This window comes from Halyomorpha halys, unplaced genomic scaffold (genome assembly GCF_000696795.3).
Source record: "Halyomorpha halys isolate HHAL.00 unplaced genomic scaffold, Hhal_1.1 Scaffold147.1, whole genome shotgun sequence".
NCBI classification, from domain to species: domain Eukaryota; kingdom Metazoa; phylum Arthropoda; class Insecta; order Hemiptera; family Pentatomidae; genus Halyomorpha; species Halyomorpha halys.
Genome location: NW_027116131.1, coordinates 1,337,681 through 1,349,300, shown reverse-complemented (window position 1 = coordinate 1,349,300; position 11,620 = coordinate 1,337,681). Strand labels below are relative to the sequence as shown.

The window sequence follows — 11,620 nt, the reverse complement described above, 5'->3', positions numbered from 1 at the left end:
GACTAGATTTAAGTATGTTATGTGTTTAATAGCCAATACAGTCGGGCAGCAAACGTTTTTTGAATATTGTTTTTCTTTCTATGAAGATTTTCTTATTTCTGAACAAGAAATCGTTTAAGATCCAATATACTTCTGATCACCTTACATTTATTTTGACTGAAATCACGAATTACAATCTCTTTATGTATATTCTCTTATACTTACTGAAGTATATTATTTCCACAGTATGTATTCTAATATTTATTAATAAATATACCTGTAAATGAAGTGAGTGTCAGAGTCAATTAAGTATGATGAGAGGCCAAAACAATAAACAAAGCACTTCAGGAAAACGAGGAGTTTTTCCGACAGCAGGTTTAATTGAATGGCATACGAGAATTGGATTTTATTTTTCTTTACTATACACACCAACGCATTTGTAAATACGATATGTTAAATTTGGTTACACTTCAATGAATTTAATATTAACTGAGTGTTTTTCAATGAGTTTTTTCAGTAATATTTACCCCTTCAAAAAAATAAATAAATAAAATTTGTACATCTGTGAAAAGTTTATTTTTCCATCAACTCTGCCTTTTAAGAAATGTATATTTTAGTGATAGTATAAGAAATATGTTTTATTATATATATTTGTTTATCTATTACTTATTTTTTGTCAACATTCTGCTACATAAAACAGAATAAAACTGTTCTGCTTATCATTACTATCCTAAAAATTAAAAAAACATTAACGATTTTTAGTGAAATTTCGCATTTCATTATATAAGATTATTATTTTAGGACAGTAGGGCATTTAAAGAAAGTACAACTATTTTATAAAGAACTATATTAGGAGAGAAATTGAAAATCAATAAGAAAGCAGGTTATTTCTTATTGGTTTGTTTTATCAGTATAAGTTATTGAATACATTCTATACCTTTTATATCTATCATATAATTATATGATTTAAATGTATTTATTACGTTATTTGAAGGTTAATTTCCACTCACAGGCAAAATTCTATTCTAAAAAGTTACACAAATAAAATTCTTATACGATTGTATAGAAATAAACAATACCCATTATATTTAAAATGAAACCGTACTGTTAAGATTTATTTAAATAATTAAATTCTACAATAATGTCTTAATTTACAAGAAATTAATTATGTCATAAAATTTATAAATACCAAACATTAATGTTTGTGAGTAGTGTTTCGTTTTCAATTAGCATATCCGAATTTTTATTACATTTTTATGGGAAGTTATATTTCAAACTTTAAAGCACATTTGCTAAAGCTGAAACAACTTCCTGAATTAATGAACAGCCTTAAGCCTGAATTCATAAATATACTTAAGTCTTTCTCAAAGTAGCTTAAAAGTATCATTAAAACTTACATAAATGGATCTTGTTATTATATATATCACGGGATTATTTTTTTACCCTATATATCCTTCTAATGATAAATTCTGTATTTTTATAATGTTACGAGATTGTGTTAACGATAAGATAAGTTGTTTTAAAAATATATTCCTAAGTTCCGATTCGAGCATCGTTTTCTTGAGCGATTTTCCGAAAGACTTACTTGCCAAGAAGTTGAAGACCAACATCCACTCAGAGATGAAGTTGATGACCCTGAGACTTACGTCTTCTGTGACAACAGTCAGTGTACAATTGATGGTTTCATTGCTCTCAAGTTCTAGGTGCCTGTCCTCTCTGCGCACTTTACCTGTGCATTTATTCGTTTAATGGGATACTTAAGTTCATAAGGAATCATAAAAATTTCCAACACCGGGTGTTATTTACATTTGCAGGTGTTACAGTGCGAGGAGTGTAACCATTTCGGCTAGAAACTAAACGTGAGGGAATATTTTATACATTGGGTATACATGAATATGGTGAGGATTTTACGAGATGGATTTTACAGATCTAGCGAAATAATGCATGACAGCAATTTCATGGTGTGGTAATGACGAACAGTGAGAGATGATTTTGTATTGGTTAGCAATCTCACAAGTTATGCAGTTTTAGTCGCAAAAGATTATAAAGATTTTTCCTCCACTAAAAAAAACAAAAACAAAATAGACAATACAAAAGATCCCTTATACCACAACACACAAGCAGAAACAGTATAAGTTATTCATTGCTTTTTTTAGAACATTACAATAGCCGATATAGTATACCAACAATTAAACTTAATTCAATAATGTGATGTAAAAGTTGTAGGGAGATGATGAAAATATATATTTTTATTATTATTATTATTTTAATACCAGATCGGCAAGGTGGGTATTACATGGTTAATGTAAGAGGTACATTTTTTTTTAACAATTGATTATGTGGGAGGTAGTCTCATACAAAAGACACCCATAAAATAAATAAATTAAATTCTTAATAAAAGATAAACGTAACGTTAATAAAAACAATAATGGCATTTATGGATATTAAAATAATAAATAATTGACTTCTAATAGAAAAAAATGAAAGTGAATTTAAGAAAAAGAATAAAGAGAAAAAAATAAATTAAGATAAAATAAAATTTTAGAGTGACAATAACAGGACTGATAAATATAGCATTTATAATAGGATGTGCTGCAGCAGCCTAGGCTTCAGTCTTCGGGTTATGGTTGGGTTTCCCAAGTTATAGGGCTCTGCTCCTTTAACTATAGGTAACTGGGAGTGGAACTTCATGAACTCTTTTTTATGTAATCCTCTATTGTCTTTATTTGTGATTCCCGATGCAATCGGATGTTTCTTACAAACCACTGCAATTCTTATTACACTTCATTTTAGAAAGATTGTATCCTTTTCGTAAAGGATGCCGCTCCCCAAACTTCACAGCCATTTATTAACAGTGGCCTGAGAATTGTTTTAAAATAAGAATAGCTGTTTATAATTTTAATTTGGATTTTCTGTTTAGGATAGAATATAACATTGCTAACATTGCGTAGGTTTGTGTCAATTTGATATTGATATAGTGGATCTAGATAAGGTGGATAAGATAAGAATTCCCAAGTATCTTACTGTTTCTCTGGCAGGATTCCATTTTAGATTTTTACCTTTCATCAGGATCAGTTGTGGTGGGACTGGTGGGCGTCTGAGAGTAAAAACATTTGAAGTGCATTTTTCAATGTTCAGAATAATCATCCAATGACTGAAGTAATGTTCTAGTTCATTAATTACTATTATTATAATATGGATATTTGATCAAAATTACATTAATACGAGTGGCGATGTAGAGAGAGAAAAGCCGGGATCCTCTGGAGTCTTGCTCTTTCCTCCACAAGTGGTGGTGGGGGGAGTAGAGCTCGGTTCGAAGTAATATGTAATATTGCACACTACATAAATTTTAAAAACAAAAGTACATTCAAATTAAGTTGATAAAAGTTAAAACAACAGCTCTGTGGGGTGATTACCTTAAAGAAAATAATTATGGTAGGTCAAATCCTTAAACTAGTTTAGTAAAAAGATGAAAAATATGTGTTTGTAAAAAGCGATATGTACTTTGTCACTCGAGATGCCACAATTCGACAACGTGTTTTATTAAAAATGAATGAACTTTATTATTTATTATTTACATTCTCTAAAAATATCCTTTTTGTTTTTTAAAAATATCAGCTAATATATTTATTTCTTTTGTTAATTACTTTTGTATAAATAATTGTGTTTCAGTGACTATTATTGCATTTGTATTTAATTATGCATCGTTTACAGAACAAACACTTTCAATATCTGAAAAATATAATTTCATCTTTTCTCTAAACAGTAAGAGATTTGATTAAATAACTTACTTTCTTTAGTGAAATTATTTCATATAGAATTCATAATCTACCTTAGGGATTAGATCAGATCCATATTTTATCATCTCCCTGCGACATTTACAATAACTGTATTTGGTGGATTTTATAATTAAGTTCCATTGGAGTTTGGGAGATGTCATCAAAATATTATTATTACAAACATCAGAATAAATAATATGAAAGTATTTTTTAAAACTTAGCTTATGCAAGGATCGCCCATAACAGATTTTTTACTATAAAATTGTTAAAACGAGATTGTTTTGGGGTACAGCTGAAAAGTCCCATATCTGAGTATCTTTTCAACTGCTTTATTTTAATAATTACTCTCAATCAATGGTATAATAAAGTTCAACATAATTTTTATCATTTTAGGTTTTTACAAATCCTTTTTTCAACAGATAATAATTGATTAATAAGTACGTTCTTACTATTTACTCCCAAATTATTTTTCCAGTCTGACATTTATTTTCAAGTGTAACATTTTGATGGTCCGTTACTTAAGCAACTCCTTAAACTCTATCTCAAGTTTAGAGAGAAGACCAACGTAAGCTCAGTAACAAAGTTCACTTCATCTATTGCGGGCAACTTAATTTTCAAATTTAAATTTGTTATTAATTTGAAAGAAAGATATTATGACTATACTTCTTTGTCTGATCTAAAACTTCTTAAGAAGAAAAAATGTTAAAATTCAAAGCAAAATTAGTCCAAAAATTGATGAATATATAACAAAATGTCGTAATACAAACAAAATAAAACGTGAATTTAGTAAACATTTACATTTATGAGCTCTTTAGAGTTTGAATAAAAAAATATTATAATCCTTAAAATATTTTAATACCATTGTAACTTAATATTAGGTACGATAATAATATTTTATTATTACTATATGATTATTGCTTTATATATTTTATGTATATTAAATTAAAAAACAATTATACAAAAAAAATACTAGTTTCATGCTTTAGAATTATTCATGCAAACATTTAATTAAGAATGTAATATTTACAAACATAGAAGAAATAAGAATTAGAAAAAAAAATATAATAAATTTATAAACAGAATAATTAAAATATGTAAGTTAGTTAAATAATTAAATATGACAATTAAAATGAATTTTAGGTAATTAAAAAAAGGTAGATTTATAATTTTTTCAAAATTAAAATAAGTTAAATTTATAATTTTAAATAATCAAAATAGGGTAGATTTATAATTTTTAATGATTAAAATAAGGTAGAATTATAATTTTTAACAATTAAAATAATTTGAATTTAAATTTTTTTTTAAAATTAAATACTTACCTCACTGGGATATTTACACTTATTCTACAGCGTTTATGTAAAGATGATAAACAAATTATTTATCAACTATTTTATTCTAAGGGAAGATTACTTTCAAAACAAAACATTACATCAGTAATATAAAATAGTATTATCAATGTGCACTATCTTGCAAACAGTTGAAAATGGTTAAGAATTTAATTTAAAAAACTATTTTTAATAAGAACCAAACTATGAGTGAAATGTGAATAGCTTAGGTTTATCGGGACTAAGAAATGCTAGATTAATTAGAATTATTTAATTCAAATTAACATTAGCAAATGCATAATGTAACTTTGTACGAGTACAAAAATAAAGTGAGCATCTATATCTTATATTTGTTTCCATAATTTAAAATAATATAAAATCATTTAACCAAGATCAAAATTGATTTTAAAGCGACAACATTCTTTAAGCAAGGCTCATTCTGAACCCAAAACATAAATATTGTATGTTATGTGTTATGTGCGTCCAGTAAGCATTGCGGTGCAAAAGCCATAATGAGTTGTTTTAATTGAAATAATATATATACCTGCAGACGTATCCTCTTCATCTGGTTCAGAAGTAGGAATGTAACCTGGGAAAAACTGAAGATTAGGTTTCGAATTTACTATAATTCTTGATAATATAATTATTTATTTATACAGAAAATTCTTTAAAATTAAAAAAGAGAAAATCATTAATTTGATTTTAGCATAATAATGAAAAGATAATGGCAAATTAAAAAATATTTGAAGGTTTCTTATTTTAAATCAATAATATATTATTTATTTATTCTGAGACACATTCTTTTAAAATAATACTACGTGAATAGCTAATGGGCTTTAGAGTCATAAAGATTTTTTTTAAATGAATAATTAATACATAACTAAAAAAAAAATCATAATAAAGTCTTTTTTAGGTCCTGAAACAAAAGTAAACTTACGGTATTAATAAAATTTTCAGTAACAGACTGATATAAATTGCTCTATATAAATTGAATTAGCGTATATTATAGATCATGGTAAAATATTGTGATATCTATATTAAAATTTGAGTATCAATTATTCGTTCTTAAAAGAATTAAATAAATATACAAACAATATTGAAAGAGTATTTATAAACTCACCATCTGAGAAGAACTGATTTAATCAATGTTTTTCTAACAGAAATAAGTTTTTTAATGAATGTGGTAATCATAAATTTTATAAGTTTCATTTACATGATTCAATTTTGATTTGTTTCCTTAATTTTCTTTTAATTTGGTAATGTTTAGTAATTAATTTCATGCTTCTCTCGTTTTTATTTATAAGTCTTTTATGATGTAAGTAATAGACAATAAATAAATAAGATCTCCTGAGTAATAAAATTAGTTTAGTTTTAAATTATTCATTTAATATTGATTTTCTTCCTAACCTTTGTATATTTTTCTTTAACCATAGGATTAACTTTTTTTCTAGTTGCTTGTAATGTTTTTTTACAAATGTTTATAATTTGATATTTAAATTTTTGATAAATAATATGTAAACATTCATTTTTTTCTTATTATTACAAATCCATAAGTTGTCAATCTATTGATATAATCCCCTTTATTCTATTAGGGTAATCCATATATTTCAATTCAATGTGAACCCTCTTCTCTTTTTCGTTCAAAGATAAAAAATATCTTGGTCCAATATACTGAAATATAGATACTTTTAAAGATATATTTGGAAACTATCGATAAAATGTAACTGGATACATATCTTGGATATTTAAATCTTTAGCTTACAGTATTCCTTACTTTAACTCGACTAAATCGTGTACTAGAAACCTTTGTTTGCTCAAACAGTTTTTAATAAGATATTGATAACACTTTGAATTTTAGGAGTATCGTCGAAGTAACACTTTGTTTTGCAAACGTTAATTTTTTTTAACATTTTTTTTAAACATGAAAATATTCTAATAAATGGACCATCCTGATATTGAGATTTTCGAAAATTGAAATTACATTAAAATCGTTTACTATAAATCTTAAGCAAATGCATTGCTATATGCACAGGTTACTTGCAACGAGTTGAACCTTTAATGTTTTAATAGCTTTGCCACCCATTTTCCAACACTAATTACTTGTGTTGCTGTTTATTCTTGACCAAATAAACTTAAAACCTCTTTCCCTGACTTTTTTCAAGTTGGGTAATGAGTTTTTCAAAGAAATCTAGCATTTCACGGTTACCTACGGTTCGAACCCAACAAATCTTGATTAAAGTAACTGCGTCAGTGTTTTTCTATAGTGAGAGAGAGAAAAAATAAAATATGAGCACTAGTTTGAGTAAACAAACGTTGTTCACTGGCGAAAAACAAATAAAAATGAGGAAAAGATGTTCATTTGGGGACAGCAATTAAGTAAAACTACTATCTTTAGTGAAACAAAAAGATTACGTCTTTCAAATGACAAATTATGAAACTGCAAACCTTTCAGCTAACAAGCAATCAAACGCTATAATTTCAACAACGGCTAGTCAGGAAATATCTAAAATTTAAAATTTGAATTCGGGGGCTTAAGTGAGGAAAAGTTTATTGTAGTATTTAGGTTCCTTTTTTGTAAAAAACTAAAAAAAAAATAAATGTTTTTATATGAATATAAGTAATTGAACCAATTTATGTTTGGGATTTGAAATCTTTCTGAAAAATCATCATAGTTATCTAAATTGTGCTGAAACACCTATTTCCATAGTTTTGGAAAACTACAGTAAATATGGTGTTTTTATTGAAGTAAAGAAAGTTAACGAAAATCAGCCGAGTTAATAAAAATATCACAAAAAACTCAGTAGGTCATTACTTTGACCAAATGCTACCTCCTCTGTTGTGGTGTAAGGTCACAGACTCATTAGCAGCAGTGCTGATGTTGTGTTGTCCAATCGTGTTGGGAGCGGCCAATTCCTCTTCATCGTAATCTACCCATTCGTCTGCCGGTTCCAGAGCCTCGTCTTCCTCCTGTCCTTGTTCGTACTTTGGGAGCAAGACCTTCCTGGGCACTAAAAGGAAAAGAGTAACATAGAAAAACATTCTGGTATTTCCTTTCTATTTCGAAGGTATCAACTCATTATTTTCTCATTTATTTTTTTTACTTGAATAAGATCTTAAGAAAAAATATTGTATTAAGACAGAGGAAAAACTGCAGAAATACATACCGCAAGTAAAGACGACCTTAAGGTACATTCTGGACTCCTTCTTGCAAGGATTACCGAAAGTACTTGAGTCCACGGACAATGTACATCTTCGCTTTCCATGGCACATATTGATCACTGTCTCAGTGGCGTAGCTTGCTAAACAGGCTAGGTGGGAAGAGAAAGAGAATATTATCATTTTTCTATAATAAAATGTTAATAGTAATATTTTATATTGACATAGTTGAATATATCAGTAACATAAAATTGTTCAGTTTTCTACTTCATGATAGAAAAATTGGTTTCTCAATCAACGCGAAAAGTCAAACTTTAGAAAAATTGTTATATTCGTTTAATATTGCAATCAGATTTATTGATTAATTTGAAAATCAAATTTGTTCTTTACTCATTCATATATTACCTATTGCCCACAACTGTGTGGCAGATTGTAATATCTATCAATAAATAAATCTATCAATTTAAAAAAAAAAAAAAAAACTCATTCATTATTATTATTTATTTTATTTTTATTTATCCTTTCTCTATCTTTATTTAATCTCAATTTACTTCTTTATTTTCCGTCCTTTAGTTTCTTAATTTTGTTTTCTCATATATACTTTTCTATTTTTACGTGTTATTACGTCTCCTGTTTATTTTTAACCTAATAGTTAACGTATTTTTTAAAATATATTTTTACCATTGTCTATTTGATATTAATGCTATTCTATTTCTTCTTTTCTTTTATTTGTATATAATTTTCTTTTCTCTTAGTTTTACATAATTTAACCTTATTTAATTACCATTTTTGTATCTTATTATCCTACTACGTCAAAATATTTTCAGTTCTTTTTGTACTTTTTTATCCCTGATGAAGCTCTACAAAGTGGGTCAAAACGTCGGCAAATAAATAGTGGTTAACTATTTTATTTTTCTTTTGATTGCACCTCTGACCATTTTCTTCATATTTTTTTTATTTTATGTATCCATAAAAAATTTTAATGGAAACTATATCAGTGATCTATTAAAAGATAGCTTTTCTTGAACTAATGATACAAATATTAAGAAAAATAAAACTAATTGGAATTTAAACTATCACAGGCTCTTTCATAATGTAATTTTAATCTGATTCTAATAAAAAAGTAAATTATTGGAGTTGAATTGTAAATATTTATTATCTTGAAGGTTGCCGAAATTTTACTATTTGAATGTAAACCTCATTTTTTTAATTATATTTTTGTGTTATTTTTTATTTTGGTAATAATTTATTATATATACCGAGCATTTAAGAGTTTATAATTATTTGTTATATTTTAAAAAGATCAATAATTTTTTTTTGTATTTTGTTTTTCTGGCTTGGAAACCTAGTAGCAATAATGTTTTGATGTGAAATGGATACGACCGTAATTAATATATAGATAATTGGGACTAGAAAATATAACAACATCTAGTCCTATCTATCTTCAACAAAGAATCCAAGCAGTTGTTTCGGTCTCTATGATTCAAAGCAACTAACTAACTATACCATTACATAGCACTTCCTTTTGATTAACAAAGGAAGTAATGAGAAGCTCACCGTATCTCCAGGAGAACTATACATAGCTAACAGGAAGTATTAAAGACAGGAAGACGTCAAGTGATTGTCCCATCCATGATCAAAGGCAAGGAGTGTAAGGGAGTACTGAGGCACTAGGGAATCACCAAGTCGGAAACAATGATCGCATGTGTTGTTTGATAGTTTCTGTAAGTCGGTATACAGAGACAAGTGTTTACTATTGGCTTTTAATATTAGTCGTAAAATTTTGGAATGAAACTGTTTATGGATTTGTAAATGCATTTTATCTTGTTGAACTGTAAATATTTACATATTAATATGGATTTAGTAGGTTTTTGTATGAATTTAGTTTTAGTTTTGACGATTTTAAAAAAAATTTAGTTCAGTAATTTTAGCAGTTGATTTTTCATATTCATGAGTGGGCTCCAAATCATTGGTTAAAATCAAATCTAAATTAAGTTGCTACGCCTATGCCCGTCTGAGGAATTTGATTCTTAACGAAATAATCTGCAACGTTTTATAAAGATCCTACTCGATCTTCCAAAATTAAGAATTGTTTAAGCATGGATGCGGTGAATGTCAGTTTTGGTTAAGCAATTCGGCATGTTCTGTACACAGGCTAAAAATTAAAGGAAGCATAAAAAAGTTAATCGAAAAAGGAAATGTTATTTGTTTAATTTTATTGCTTTTGTGAAAGTTTAAACCGTTGTTATCTTCTTAAGATGTATTTCAACTGTAATTTTGTTTATTATAACATGAAAATGCTCAGATAAAAATATTAGTATCTCACTTTCTTCAGGTACACCCTGGGGCTGAGGACATTGTAAGCTCTCGTACTGAGTCCTGCCGTAGGAGGCTGAGTATATGGCCAGCCTGGAATTGGGGCCGCACTGTAGGTGCACCATCTCGTTCTCGCAGGCTGTCTTGCTTCGGAACTCATCTAGGAACAGGCGAATCATATATGTATACATCACAAACAGAGGCGAATCATATATGTATACATCACAAACAGAGGCGACTCATATATGTATACATCACAAACAGAGGCGAATCATATTGTATACATCACAAAACAGAGGCAAATCATATTGTATACATCACAAAACAGAGGCGAATCATATTTTATACATCACAAAACAGTGGCGAATCATATATGTATACATAACAAAAGTGAGGCGAATCATATATGTATACATTACAAACAGTGGCGAATCATATATGTATACATCACAAAAAAAAAATTAATGAAAGGACAATACCAATTTTAGTTCAATATTACATCACAAAACATTTGAGAAGTACCTGACTTAATCAACTTACAACATTAACAGTATTAACAATACTTCTATTTCATTGGTAAATGAAATTTATTTTACTAATTTAGCCAAAAATACATCACATTGCAGTATTGACATTTATTCATTTATGCTGATTTACGCGAACTCTTCCCTTTTGATACGACAAATCAAAACAATGATTTGTTCCTAACAATTCGAATATTTTTGTATGTGTATTTACTTCAGTAGTATTTGTAATGTCTTATCATTTATATGTTTAATCATTTAAATCGTGTGTTTTCTGTAACCTACCTTTTGTCAATATTAACATATGATATGATAGTTAAATTGCTTCTTATGATATTTCAAGTTAAAAATTCTACATAAGCTTGACAAGAAATATATTTTTTTAATGTTTTCTCATTTAATAATATAGAATTATCTTCCTAAATATCGACGATAATTCTATATAATTAAATGGGAAACATTAAAACACTTTATATTTCTTGTCAACCTTATATAGAAACATTATTAACATTTGGAAATATCATAAGATGCAATTTAACAA

General features: G+C 27.4%; 1 protein-coding gene across 2 annotated transcripts in view; it reads right to left on the bottom strand.

Annotated features, from left to right (window-relative positions):
- The window catches only part of LOC106678594 (protein eva-1), a 124,641-nt gene that overhangs the window by 8,715 nt on the left and 104,306 nt on the right, over nt 1-11,620 (bottom strand). Inside the window, exons 5-9 of one of the 2 annotated variants that reach the window (XM_014417185.2) lie at nt 10,566-10,715; nt 8,248-8,391; nt 7,912-8,091; nt 5,628-5,672; nt 1,565-1,708 (exon numbers count right to left, since the gene is read on the bottom strand). In XM_014417185.2, coding sequence (XP_014272671.1) covers nt 1,565-1,708; nt 5,628-5,672; nt 7,912-8,091; nt 8,248-8,391; nt 10,566-10,715 — 663 coding nt within the window. The remainder of the gene's footprint in view (nt 1-1,564; nt 1,709-5,627; nt 5,673-7,911; nt 8,092-8,247; nt 8,392-10,565; nt 10,716-11,620) is intronic. The other variant, XM_014417186.2, reaches the window with a different exon arrangement.